This window comes from Juglans microcarpa x Juglans regia, chromosome 4S (genome assembly GCF_004785595.1).
Source record: "Juglans microcarpa x Juglans regia isolate MS1-56 chromosome 4S, Jm3101_v1.0, whole genome shotgun sequence".
NCBI lineage: Eukaryota > Viridiplantae > Streptophyta > Magnoliopsida > Fagales > Juglandaceae > Juglans > Juglans microcarpa x Juglans regia.
In genome coordinates this window covers 27,440,933-27,455,213 of record NC_054601.1, presented here as the reverse complement: position 1 = coordinate 27,455,213, position 14,281 = coordinate 27,440,933, and the positions used below count along the sequence as shown (strand labels likewise).

Below are 14,281 nucleotides of genomic sequence, written 5' to 3'. Positions count from 1 at the left end.
GATTATATCTAAAACCTTTAAGGAAGGGTGGATTTGATCCATTCCTTAGATCGGATTTGACCAGATATTAACTGAAAGTCCATTATTGATTTGGTAGCATCTTTATTTTTTGAGTAGGTCTCTTGTCTAGAGAAAACCTTTCCATAGGTAGGAGTCTAATGATTTTGGTGCTACATTCCAGAAATTTGAGTTTTTGACATATTTTGCTGAGAGAATTGAGTGCCATAGACCATTTTATCTTTTACTTATTTCCCATCCTATCTTTGCCAATAAAGCTTGATTCATTTTTTCCACCAGTCTGAGCCCTCTTGATTTTTTTTGTTGGCAAATTGATTTCCATGATTTTAGAGTCAAGTTGTGGGTTTTGTCTTTTGGGAATCCCCACAAAAAATTTTTGAAGCTGGTGTCGAGAGCCTTGCATACCCATTTTAGGAGTTTAAAAGAGGTCATATGGTAGGATGGGATGGTGCTTGATACTGACCTGATCAGCATTGTTTTTCTTGCTTGTGATAAAAACTTTGATTTCTAACCTTCTAGTTTTTCCCCACTTTACTCAGCATTTCTTTGTAGTTTTCTTTTTTGTTTTTACTAAAGGAAGTTGGCAAGTCCAAATTTTTCATTCTCGCCGAAGATGCTTTGTGATTGAGCCATTGAGTGATGGTTGATTTGCTCAAGTTTATTTTTTGCCCCGACCACTACTGATACTTTGCTAAACTTTCAGAGATAACATGAGCATTTCTTTTCATGGCTTTCACAACATGATTGTGTCATCCGCAAAGAGTAGGTGCGAGATGGGTGGACTATTTCTACTGATTTTTATTCCTTCAAGGGTACCTTGCACTTCAGCTTTTAATAGAATTCTTGATAATGCCTCTGTGACTAGTATGAAGAGAGAGGGCGAAATCAAGTCTTTTTGTCTTAATCCTCTTTGTGCTTTAAAGAAACCCCTTGGTAAGTCGTTTATAATGATGGAGAATGTTGCAGTTGTTACACACTTTTTTATCAGATTTATCCATCCTTGATTGTATCTTAATACTTTCATTACCGTAAAGAGAAACTCCCATTCAACAAGGTCGAAAGCCTTCTCCATGTCGAGCTTTATGGCCATTAAACCCTTTTTCCAGTTTTCCTTTTAAGGTGGTGGAATAACTCGTGGGCGATTATGGTATTTTCTTTTATGTTGCGGCCTAGAACAAAAGTTGTCTGAAGGAGAGAGATAATATTGGTTAGTGTAGCTTTAAAGCAATTGGCCAATATTTTGGTAATGATTTTATAGCTGATATTGTGAGAGTAATTAGGCGGTATTGGCTCGAGGAACTTGGACTTTGAGATTTTGGGATGAGAGTTATATTGGTGTGGTTCATTTGCTTCAAGAGTTTCCCACTTCTGAAAAAATTATGCACTGCTTGGATGACCTTTTTTTTTTTATGATGCTCGAATAATGTCTATAAAAGAGGGCCGTCATACTGTTTGGACTTGGCGCTTTGCGATTTCGATCTTGTTTTAAAGCTCCAAATATTCTTCTTCATTTGGCACCGCATTGAGTAATTCATCGTATTAGTCCTAAACTTGCTTCTCAAAAAGATTTTCTAGTTGCTCCGGGATTTGCGGATTGGATGAAATATATATTGATCTAAAGTAATTAATAAATGAAGATTCAATAACAAGTAGGTCCATTGACCAGTTACCTAGTCCCAATTTGATGAAGTCTATAGCATTTCTTCTTTTCCAGATTGTTGTTGAGAGATGGTAGGATTTTGTGTTGAGATCCATGAAAGTGAGTTAGATAATTCTTGATTTTTGACATCAAAATATTTCTTCATTTTCTCTCTGCTTGTGGAGTCTGTGTTGTAGGAACCTTTCTTTTCTTGGTTATGGGAAGTCATGGGGCAGCTTTGTACTTCAAATAACTCTCTTTCCAGGTCTTGAATGTTATTTTGAATTCTCCTAAAGTGATTTTTGTTCCATAGTTTGAGGGCATTTTTTGTTGATTTGATTATTACGTGTTGAAGACTATAAGCTGCAGTGGTGTTAATCAAATTTTGATTTCAAATCTTTTGTATTATTTTTTTCGTCTTCTGAGCTTTTTTGGACTATTATGCAATACTTAATTTACTTACAAGCTTTACACTATTGTTCAAAGTGTTGGTTGTTGGAGTATTACTCCTACGAAAAGAAGAGCCAATGGCAAAATGATAGAGAGAGGCTCTGGGTTTGGAATGGGCAAAAGGTTTTATTTTTTGTGTACCTGATAGAAATCAGCATAAGAGAGGATGGGGAATTGTTCCTTGATGGGTTCCAAGAGCCTGACAGTGATGTCGAGGCCATTGTTGGTGGCGTATTCCAGCTTGACCCTTGCTTCATGGTACCGAAGCAACCTTCCTTTAAAAAGGTCCCAACAGAGTGTCATCTGCACATCAAGAGTCATTCTACTCTTAGTCGATAGTTGGAGAAATAGATCGTACGCGAGATGAAGGGGAGCACAATTCTTCTCGATGATGAGGTCCATTAGTTTTATCTTGGTGATGGCCTTTTGATATTTAGCATTCACAGTCGAATCCGGTTACAATCCGGCTATCTGATTTTATTTATTAGATAAAAATCGGATACCTGCCCGAATTTTGACTAGTTCCATCCGGCTGGTATCTGCTTGCTTTTAAAAATCTAGATGCGGATCTGGATGTTCCTAGATATTTGGATCTGGGTCTGAATGCACAACCTTAATCTCCCAGCGTCTAGCCAGCCAGCCACCAAAACTCAGTCTCTAGCCAGCCACTACCTCACGGCCTTGCGATTGCACGAGATAACAACAACCCAACACCTAGAAACTGTTAAGCATCATCACGGGTCTTCTTCAGTCGTGAACCGCCATTCCCTTAAGCTCAATCCTCCCCTTCTATCTCAACCAATTTCACGGAGCAACTCCAAAACCATCCCTCTGGTCTGCATCTCAACCACCGACAGAGGACTGGCAACCAACATCCAACATCCAACCTCTTTCCTTTGCTCTATTTTCTCCTTGAGCCTTGTGGTTTCCTCTCTGTCACCAAAACATGAAGCTGCTTTCACGTTCCAACGCCAACCAAAAGCTCTCTCTCTAGCTTCGTCTCTCTACTTTGTTTCTCTTCTTCATGCTCTATGTAACTCTGGAAACCAACTCCTTGTCTTCCTTGTTGCATCACCAGACAATAGCAAATGAAACTAGCTCAAGCTCTCTCATTTTCTCTTTGTTCCTACTCACCGTAAACCGTTGAATACCACTATCAACTTGGATAGACCAACTCCCTTGACTCCCTCTCTCTCAATTCAACCTTTACCCAACTCTCTACGTAAGCTCTCTCTCAAGAGAAATAGTAGTAAGACTTGTTAGTATATTAGTTAAGTGCACAGTTAAGTGTGCACGACAAGGCACATTACTTGATTCTCCATTATCATATAGATTAAGAATTTCAAATGAGAACTTCAATCCAAACCTACAAGTTAATAATACCAAATTGAAAAATGAAGAGTTTTATCTAAATATGCCTAATCCATAAGTAACAATGTTAAGCAAACTAAGTTTATGCTCATGCTTTTATTAGCATTCAAAATCCACACTTAATCCACAAGAAATTTTGTTCTCCTGATGCTCACAAGGGGGCGAACACTCTTTCTCTCCAATGTGTTCAACTGGAAAGAGCACTTTTGCTCTCTTGGGGCTCGTCTGGGGCCAGCATTTTGCTTTAACACAATACTCTCAAGGGTACGAGCACTTTACTGTACCACAGTGATCGTAAGGGCAAACACTTTCCACGATGTTCGTAGATGTGGCGAGCACTTTTACTCTCCAAAATGCTCACCTCAGGGTGATCACTTTATTTTTCCACGATGGTCGCTGAGGTGGCGAATTTCATGCTCCTCTATGTTGCTTGTGTGATGACGAGCACTTTTGCTTCTGTGGTGGTAGTTGAGATGGCAAGAACCTTTACCCTACGTGGTGCTTGCCTTGGAGCAAGCACTTTGTTTTACCATATTGCTCACATGGGTATGAGCATTTTTGCTCTCCCTATTGCTCACCCAGGGACAAACACTTTAGTTTTCCACAATGCTCGCCGAGGTGGAAGTGTTTTTGCTATAATCGATGCTCGCTTGGGGGCAAACACTTTTACTCTCTATGATGCTCGCTTCAGGGGCAAGAACTTTACCTTTCCACAATGCTCGCTGAGGTGGCAAGTTCCATTCTCCTTCACATTGTTTGCATGAATGGCAAACACTTTTACTGTCGCAGTGGTCACCAAGGTGACAAACAATTTTGTTGTGTCTGTGCTCGCTTGGGTGGAGAGCACTTTTATTCTATGTGGCACTCACCTAGATGTTGAGCACTTTACTTTATCATGATACTTGTTTAGGGGCGAGTACTTTGTCTTTTAGCGGTGCTTGCCTGGGAGTGAGCACTTTTGCTCTTATGATACTCGCAATAAACATTTCATCATCATCTTTTCCTCTCGTATGCACACCTTTGTGGCAAGCACTTTGCATTTTAGTGGGTACACTGATATTCTTTTAAAAAAAAAATCAAAATAGTTGAGTAATATAAAACCAAGTTGAATATTGAAAGTTAACTTGCAATAAACATTCCAGCACCATCTTTTGTGCTAAATCAATTTAACACCAAACAAAGAGGAAGCAAAAAAAGGATTGGGAGTTTTTAAAGGACCATCAAAACCATTTTTATGGGATAATCAATATTATTATCATCTAATTGAGTGTGTACGTGATGTGCCTTGATCCCCCATTATTGCACATATTGATCATTTCAAATGAAAATGGCAAATTTCAATCCAAACCTATAAATTAATAGTACAACATTGAAAAATGATGAATTTGATCTAAATATAAACATGCCACAATGAGCATTTGAAGTAGGATTACAATAATCCAGCACGACATAATAGATAAGTTTATAATATCTACTTAAAAGACACATTAATTATGACAACAATAGTAGTGGCTAAAAGATTTAAGCTCTGATAACAGAATTTTAGAGAGATGAAACATTGTATTGAACACCTTGAGCTTGGTTTTGAAATAGGGAGGCTCAGAGGTGCACAACGAATGGTTGGGAGGAGAAAGGCATATAATCTGATCTAGATTTTCAATGCCATCCTATGTTGCAAAGTAAAATCAGATGAGTACTATAAGCACAAATCGGTTGAGGAAATATAATATTGAAGTTTTTTTTTCTAACGAAAGTGAACAAACACTTAGATTTGGTAAACTTTGTGCAATCCAAATGAGTAATATACATCGGTTGTTTTCATCATAATCTTTTCCAGTGCAATTCATAGCTTGCTAGTTTCGTCACCAAGCTTAACCTCTTTGCGGTAGTTATAACAAATAAAAACAAACGAGTAAATTAAGAGGATGAAGTTTTGGTTAATCAGGCTACATGCTTCGACAATAGAAATAAGGAATCACACATGTTGATATGACTTACTGGGACTGAGTGATTGCATTGGACTCCTTCACTACAATATGTTCTATATTTTGTGATGGATGAAACCATCATGGAAAATTTTTTTACCCATACAAAAAACATTTTGCGAATGTTAGAAACCATTAACATATTGACATGCCAAAGGCGTCACTAAATATTTGTTGTGATGGTTTATTGTGCAACCATCACAAAAAATATTTGTTGTGATAGTTGATAGTCTGTCGTTAGTTCCTTTGTGCAAACGTGATGACAATTTGTGACAGTCAATTTCTATCACTAAAAAAATGTTGGAATGTATGTTTTTCTGTTCAAACGTTTACCCAACTATGTATCATTCGAATGTTATTTTTCTAACATTTGATTCTGTTAGTTCGCACGGTTAATATATAAGTTCATATTTACAATTCGTTCTAACGTTTGAAACGTGACATTTGAATTTTAAATGCAAAGGTCCATCGCCAATAGTTCGAACATGAACAAATAGATGTTCGGATGGTTTGTAAATACATTTAAACGTTTAAAATGCAATGTTCAAATGATACTATATATAAAGTTTGAATGTAGGGTTATCATTCGAAAACAATACATGTTCGAAGTGCTAGTGTATGATTGAACGTTGTTATCACACATTCCGTATTTATGTTTGAAAGTTTTTTCGAATGTGATCGCACGTTCGAGCTTGTGAAGTTTACATTCAAACGTATGACTAATCATATCTAATAATTAGATAAAATTAAATATAATTCAAATTGTATGATACACAACAAAGAGACAATCTCTGAAATGTTTGAGAGGGTACAAAATAAAATTAAATTTATTGGATGATAAATGTTTCAACCAAAGATTAAAGTTCATGTCTTCTTCTTTACCAACCTACCGCGATCCTGTTGCAGTGACATGACACGTTCCATCCGGGCCAACATCTCCTTTTAGTCTCTAAATTTGACTATCGAGATAGGAGATCCTCTGACTCCTATTGTCTCAACTTCATTTACTCAATTTCTTGGCCCATGACGTCCAAATTTTTAGTAACATTATTAATTTCTGAACCTAATAACCGTGACGAGGACTTTTTCATTATCACGAGGAAATATCGCACCCCGTTTGAGACGAATAACTCCTTCCATCAGAGCACATTGCTACCATTTTTCCAGATGTTGCAACTCATAGTTGCAACAAACATAAATCATGTGGCACATAAGGCCATCTTAAGTCGGACTCGTGCACAGTTTCTTCTATGCTTAGCAAGTGGAGACCTTATTTGCTTGCCATTGCAGATATTTGCAAGGATCCACTATGATGCTAGTGTCATCTCCACCGACAACCTTCTATATAGAGTGATTATTACTCAATTGCTACTGCAGTGAGGAGTGGCACCCTAAGTTAAGGAGTGGTTGGCCGAGCAGATGAGCTTATTTGATATGACCTCACACCAGCAGAGCATTGGATAGACGAAAGGGCATGCTCGGTGTAAGGCTGGGCCTCCACCAGATCTTATGCCACCAACCTAGTTTGGGACTTGTGTTGCACCCCACAACAGAAGTATTAGTAGGGATTTGATGGGTGGTAGCTGCAGGGGATGCGCGCCCTGCTTAGGTCGATGCGATTGTGTCGAATTTTACTACACACGTCGACTGACAGATTGGGTCTCTTCAGGCATGAGAAGAGGACACTATATCCTTAATAGGTCATCGTTTAGATATCCTAAATAAAAAGGTCAACATATTGTCATACAAATTTCATACATATTTAAACAACGCGTCCCCATAGCTCTGTTGATCCATTTTTTACTTTTGTGTTTATCATTTCATATAATGTTTTGTTATCTTTCTGTAAAGAACAATATGAGTTAATGTATTTCATGTTTATGTATGTTCAATTCTCAACAATCTTTTAATTTACAATTTTCTATCTAATATTATATTCTTTCTTTTGGTCTTGTTATTTAAATTTTCAAATTTAAATTCCAATATACAATCGTTCGAACGAAGCACATACTCGAACATTAGTGCATATCATTTGCACGAGAAGATATTACGTTCGAACCATATAACCATAAGGTCTGCATGTACCTTTTACCATTCGGACGTAATTCGTCTATATAATACAAATTTAATTTTATATGATTACATTCACACATAGATCACATAACTTTTGAATTAACTACAAAATTGTTAGTACGTATAAACATATGTTCAAACATACTATATACGTTCAAACGTATATTGATAGACGCAAATGACAGCGCCTTGTTGACATTAGAATGTATAAACTTTAATGCTCAAATATTAGTCTATTTATCTTCCAATTTTATTGACGGTTTAAAGAAAACGTCTCTAAAAGGCATATTCCGTGATGATTTTTGGACTGTCACAAAGGCTAAACCGACACAAAAATCCAAATCTGTTGTAGTGCTTGCAATTGAGTATGCAAAGTTATTGTGAAACTCGTAACTAGTTTCCCTTGCATCATTGTTGCAAGCTATGTAACAAAATTTTTGTTGGCAGTGCTCACAATGATGGATACCTTAATCTAGAAGGTTTTCAACTTGCATTCGTACCAAGAGAAATGAAACCAACCAACATACTACATTGATAGGACTACAACAAAAATGATAAAATCTACCTTTAATATAGGTGTTGCAAGGATTCCTTACCATCTTTAGCAATGCCTTCAACCATCTTTAGCGATGCCTTCACTACAGAGATGGTTGTTAAGTCTGCACCATCAAGTACTCTTGCTTGAAAAGATGACCCAACACTTACCCTATTTGCTAGAACTTCAATGATAGCTTCCCTATTCTCATCCGCCTTTCATAACATGCATGTTTATATTTGTTTTGTGTTGGCATGACAGTTCATTTTAAGTATTACATTTGAGGCAATCAATGTAAAGAAATTACCAAGCTCGAAGCACAATTGCCTCGAAACGGTTTGAATTAATCAAGAATGAGCTCGATGACTTCGTTGCTAGAGAGGTTCCTACTTAAAACAAACACATGTTATTGATTTTAATAGTTTCACCAAATTAGAGAGTTTAATAGAACCACACCATTAGTTTTATCGAGTGCTGTCTAGGTTTAGGTTGGCCACTCAATAAGTTACTATTGTGTGCATGTCCATCAAGGATTTTATAATTACACTAAGTGTACATTGCAACCAATAAATAATCTAAACAAAATCTACATAGACAAAAGCATAGCACATACTCCAAACACATCTAACATCATGCTTTGTACACCCTAAAGACATGTACTAAATGATCAAGCCGAGCTAAACATGTGGTGCTCTCGACCCTCAATAACTTACCCTGTGAGAGGTTGTGGTGCTCAGGACGCTAGCCTGTTGGCGACACCCCCAACCATTCCTAGGGAAAGCGTGTGTTTATACGGTAAGCACATGCTAGGAGTAATAAATCACATCAAGATCTGTAAGGGGATTAGTTGAAGACTAATGCTAAATGTACCAATGATGTATACAAATAAAGACCTTCATTAATAGTAAAATCCATAAGTCACTATCACTTCATCCCAAAAAATATTATACACAATTATCAGTTTATCGCTTACATCAAAATATAATAAACCATAAAGCATTTTCATCTAACTAAAATAAACATCTTATAATACAAATATTTAATAGCTAGAGACAGGCCTCCTTAGCTAGTCCTTGGGCTGAGCTAGTCTTTCTTCCTCGAGATAATTCTCCTAGGCTAAATCTACATCAAGATCTATGGCTCCAATTAATGAATCCACAGGAGAGACCACCATAGTGAGATTTTTAAGAAATTCAAGTTAAAACCCATGATAGTACTAACAATGAGAGACAATAACGATGAATTTGCATGCACTAGTTCACATAAATAAAGTTGAGAACACACATACTTTTGCATGGCAATGAATCACTCTCAAAGCAAAACACATGTATTCTTAGTCATAGCGATGAATCACTCTCTAAGCAAATCATAAGTATATAAATATGGCAAGGAATCACCCTCATATTAAAATGTGTAAAATCACAGGATCTCATCATATAGGTACCAAGGGAGATTCACTCCACCCATTTGACATGGTAAATCTCTATACCCAGTCAATGTGTGAACTCATTCACCAAAACTGACAGGAAATCTCTCAACCCATCCAACACGTGGAATCACTCTACTTAATCAACATATGACAAAGGACATCACACATGATCAACACGGGGACTCTATAAACCCGTAATATCAAGTGAGACCACTATGAAATCCTTCCATCTCGATCATCACGAGAAATTCCTCTATCCATATAAAACTTGTGGTAACGTACTGTTGGAATGATGTGGGGAATCCTTAACTCGTTCCATGATTTTTAGAATGCTCGGAAGACACAACACTTGGCCTGGTTTGGATAAAGAGATGCTTCTATCTCATCTCATCTCATCTCAATATCCAAACACTACAAACATAAATACTTTTCGATTTCAAATTTTTAACTTTTTCATATAATCATTACCTAGTCATTACAACTTTTCTAAACTTTCAAACAAAACACAAAAAATAATTCAACTTTTTTAAATACTAAAATAAAAATTATATTAAAAAATTGTATTCTAACAATATTTTAATTTTATAATATTTTTATTCAACTTTTTATCTCTCTTTTTTCAAAACCCCATAAAACATTTTAACTCAAATCATTTCTAACTCATCTTATCTTAACTCAAATATCTCACTACTATTCACAAATCATCTCAACTCATCTCATCTCAACTCACTATCCAAACAAGGCCTTTGAATTACATCATCTCAAATCACATATCAAAGTCACAACTTAAAGATAGCTAATAGATTTTATGAAGAAAAATTGAACTTTTTATGTAAGAAAGACGTGAGATACAAAATATGCAAACCCTAAATATACTCACAAGTATTTACCCCAGATTCCCGGTATAGTTATAGGAGCTAACCAATCTGAACAATATTATTAATACGAAAGTTGCGCTGGTGCTGATTCCTCAGTGATGATGCTCTCAAGCTCCTTTCTTCCTTGGAGATTTTCGAATAGAAGAAAGTGAAACACTTTAAGATCTCAAAATTGAGATGTTGACTCTTATCTAATGCCTTTTATACCGCACGACTGTTAGTCACAGTCCTGACGTTCTTCTGACTCCTTATATGATTGGATGAGAGGCTTTCGATCTCAATTGTCTATTTGTCCTGTGCACTTGAAGAATCGTAGAGACCGAATGACTGATGAGACAAGGGTCTCCCACATGGTAGTACGCCATACGTTTGAGACTAGACGATATGGCCTGTAAGTTCGTAGTCTGTCTACCTCTAGGCTTACTCTAGATGTGATTTTTGTATGTAGCATGTGCCGTGGCATCTTTTCTTAAAGGTGATGTCTCTGCAGGTCCGGAGTAAGAATCCATAAAACTCAAAATTTTGTACATAGTTGTCAAATTTACAATCAAGTCAATGCGTGGTAGGGGAAAACTATCTTTAGGGAAAGCTTTGTTCAAGTTAGTGAATTTGACACATCCTCCACTTGCCATTCAACTTCTTGATCAGGACCACGTTCGAAAGCCACTCTGGATAGTGGGTTCCCCTAATGAACCCCGCAGCAACCAAGCGACTGACCTCATTTGCTATCACCGCATACTTCTTTGTACTAAATCTCTTCTATTTTTGTCTGACCTTTTTGGGATCTGGATCCACACTTAAAATAGTGTTCAATCACTTATGTATCAATCTCAAACATGTCATAGTGACTCTAGGCGAAGACATCTTTGTGTTCAGCAAGTAGCCGCTTCAACCGTGATCTCACCTTAGGTTTCATTCTGGTTTTTATCCTTGCATTTGCCTTCTTATTGGCCTCGTCTAGTGCAACTAGCTCGAGGGGTTCATTGACTTCGCCCTATTTCAAGCTCTGTTCATCCTGAGTTTCCACTTTCCGCTCAATGAGTTTTGGTGTTTGGGCTGGCGGTCGCTCCTTGGACGATTTCGCTACTCAGTCATCTCTTCCTCCTTTTTTCAACTCTTGTACATAGCATTGTTTCACCAGTACTTGCTCGTCGTGGACCTCCTTTATGCCCATTTTCCTCAAAAATTTCATCTCCAAATGATACTTGGACGTGACAGTCTTCAAGATGTCCAAGGTTGGTCGCCCGGCTATGGCTTTGTAGAAGGAGAGAGTCTTTACCACTAAGAAGTCTGTCATGGTGGTGGCGGTGCAGGGGCTCATTCTAGTCTCCACATGGAGGGTTATTGAGCCCACTGGTTGCACTGTTTCTCCCAAGGATTCATTCAATGGTGTTGGTGAGGGCCGCAGTCTGTTTTGGTCAGTGCCCATCCTTACAAATGCGTCCCAAAAGAGTATGTCGGCCGAACTCCCATTATTTATTAGTATCCTTCGAGTGTTAAAGTTGTCAACAAGCATCTTCACTACTAAGGCATCGTCATGTGGGTAGATCACGCCTTCACAATCATCTTTGTTGAAAGAAATGGTTGCAGTCTTTCCAACTCGTGCTTGCTTCATCAGTCTTCCCACATTAAAAACCTCCTCATACCTCACTTTTTAAGCACATGCTATCCGATTAGAGGTCATCTGGCCACCTCTTACGAATCCCCCTGCGATTATTTGTATCTCACCAAGGGGTGCATTTTTCCTGCTTGGGCTATGGCGGGGTGTCCTTTTTGGATTCCTGTGCGCTATCCTTCTTCTATTTGGGCTCTCACTTCGGAGAGGTCTTCGTTCCCATTCCTACTCTTTTCTATCTTCCCACCTCGTGGGCAAGGAATGTTGGGCGATTATTTGTTCGAGTGCGCCACTACCTCCCATCTCTTCTATCCTACACTTCAGGAAGTGGCAATCTTCTATACGGTGCCCTTCCATGATGTGGTACGTTCAGCTTTTGTTGGACCCTCTAGCCTGATTATTATGGCCTTTAATTCTTTCCTCGTTCCTTTCTTGCATGTTTATGTTCAAGTACTTCGCTCAAATGTCCTGGCCTTTAGAGGAAGCTCCCTCATTATTTCTCCTTTTGTCATATTGTCCTTTCCTTATCTTCGGATCTCTTTTGGGAGCCTTGGCACTGGTGGCTACTTTTGAGCGGCTTTCTGCCCGTTCCATTTTGTATTTCCTCGGGGTGGTCAGGGCCCATAGAGTGTCTTTAGCATTAAAAAAGTCATCCACTCTATCCATGAACTCCCGTAACATAGTTGGGATTCTCCTCACCAGTACTACATAAAAGGATTCCTGGGCCATACGCCCCCCAAGATTGCTACCACTGTGATTTTTTCCTGATCATCCGGTGTCAAGCGCTCTTTATTGAACCGGGAGAGGTAGGTTTCAAGCTCTCGTCCTCTCTTTGTTTGACGGTGAGGAGGTATGCAGCAGGTCGACTCCTTCTGCTGGCCATGAACTGGGTGAGAGATTATTGGCCTAATTCTTCGAAACTATTGATGGAGCCTGGTTGTAAGGCCCCGAACCATCCTCTCGCTAACCCCTTGAGTGTCAACAAGAAAGCCTAACATGAAATCTCCCCTAGAAAACAGTGGAGCGTCATGTGAGCCTTAAACATCTCTAGATGTTCAACCGGGTCCTTAGACCCATGGAACCTTGAATTTCAGTGGGAGCTCATTGCCATTACCTCAATGTTGTAAGGCAGATCCTTACTATTGAGCAGTTGGTCGAACGAGGAAGATGCTCCTATCTTCTTGGCCATCTCCTCGTATTTTTCTATGAGGCTACACAATTCATGGTGAATCTTATTTTTCTCTTCCTCGCCGATGGTCATTCTACTAGCACTTTGCAATTTCGCTTTGGTTCTCTCGTTCTGGCTTGATGTGGCAGCTTCCCTGGGTCTGGTGCTCCTTTGTTTCAGGGTTTTGTTTTCACGTTGGAGATTCTGCATCTCCAGCACCATCTTCTTCATTCACTAGTCCATCTCCGCAAACCTTCCCTCCATGTTTGTCGAGGTAGCCTTTTAGTCACAAGGTAGCATCTTAGTCACGAGTCACCTGAGAACCCATCGTAGCAAGCATACAAAAAACATGCTGGTTTTATGAAGGAAAAGAATATACCATAGACGTCACTAATTGTTAAAGATGTATTTCGCACCACCACTGACAGTCTTGATTAACCTGTATCAAAATAAGCATGGAGGCTTGGTGTGTCAGGGACATCTCTGATGCCTAACTCAATGCTTAGGATAGGAAGAATGTAAAATCTGTAGGGTGATTAGAAGTTACTTCGAATCGTCTGTTCTTATCATTTATATAGGCAATTATTTAATTGATAGAGATCATATAATAGCATGATCCTCTCCGATGATTTTAGGGGTGCTGAATATCTGTTTTGGATAGATTGTAATCGTGGAAGGAGCTAACATCTTGGGCGAGTATCTCAGATGGCTATACATTTTAGGAAGATCTGTGATTACTCATACAGTTATGCCATTATGCCATTGTTGATAGATTCTGGATTCCTAGGTGGGCTTTCTACATGGTTGTTCAATGTGTCTCTCTATTTCTTATTTGTTGGGCTTGCAGTTTCACGCTCGTGTGCCTCTATAAGGTGAATTAGGTCTGGACAGAGGGAGATAGTATTTGCCCTTCCATAAACAAATGATTCAAATATAAATGCACACAAGGCGATAATATATATATATATATAATATATATATATATATATATATATATATATATATATGAAGATACTTAGCCACTTATAAGATTGAGTAACTTGGAGGTCAAGAAAAACACCTTGTAAGAGGTGGGACTAAACTTATATATATTAGGAACTTCCCCTATGACCCAAGATGA

General features: G+C 38.3%; 1 protein-coding gene across 1 annotated transcript; it reads right to left on the bottom strand.

Annotated features, from left to right (window-relative positions):
- Positions 1–11,228: 11,228 nt before the first annotated feature.
- On the bottom strand, positions 11,229–11,993 carry LOC121262226. Its single transcript, XM_041164620.1, has 2 exons — positions 11,523–11,993; positions 11,229–11,372 (listed from the first exon to the last, which is right to left on the bottom strand). Exons 1-2 carry the CDS (start codon positions 11,991–11,993, stop codon positions 11,229–11,231), a joined length of 615 nt encoding a protein of 204 aa, XP_041020554.1.
- Between the last annotated feature and the right edge of the window lie 2,288 nt (positions 11,994–14,281).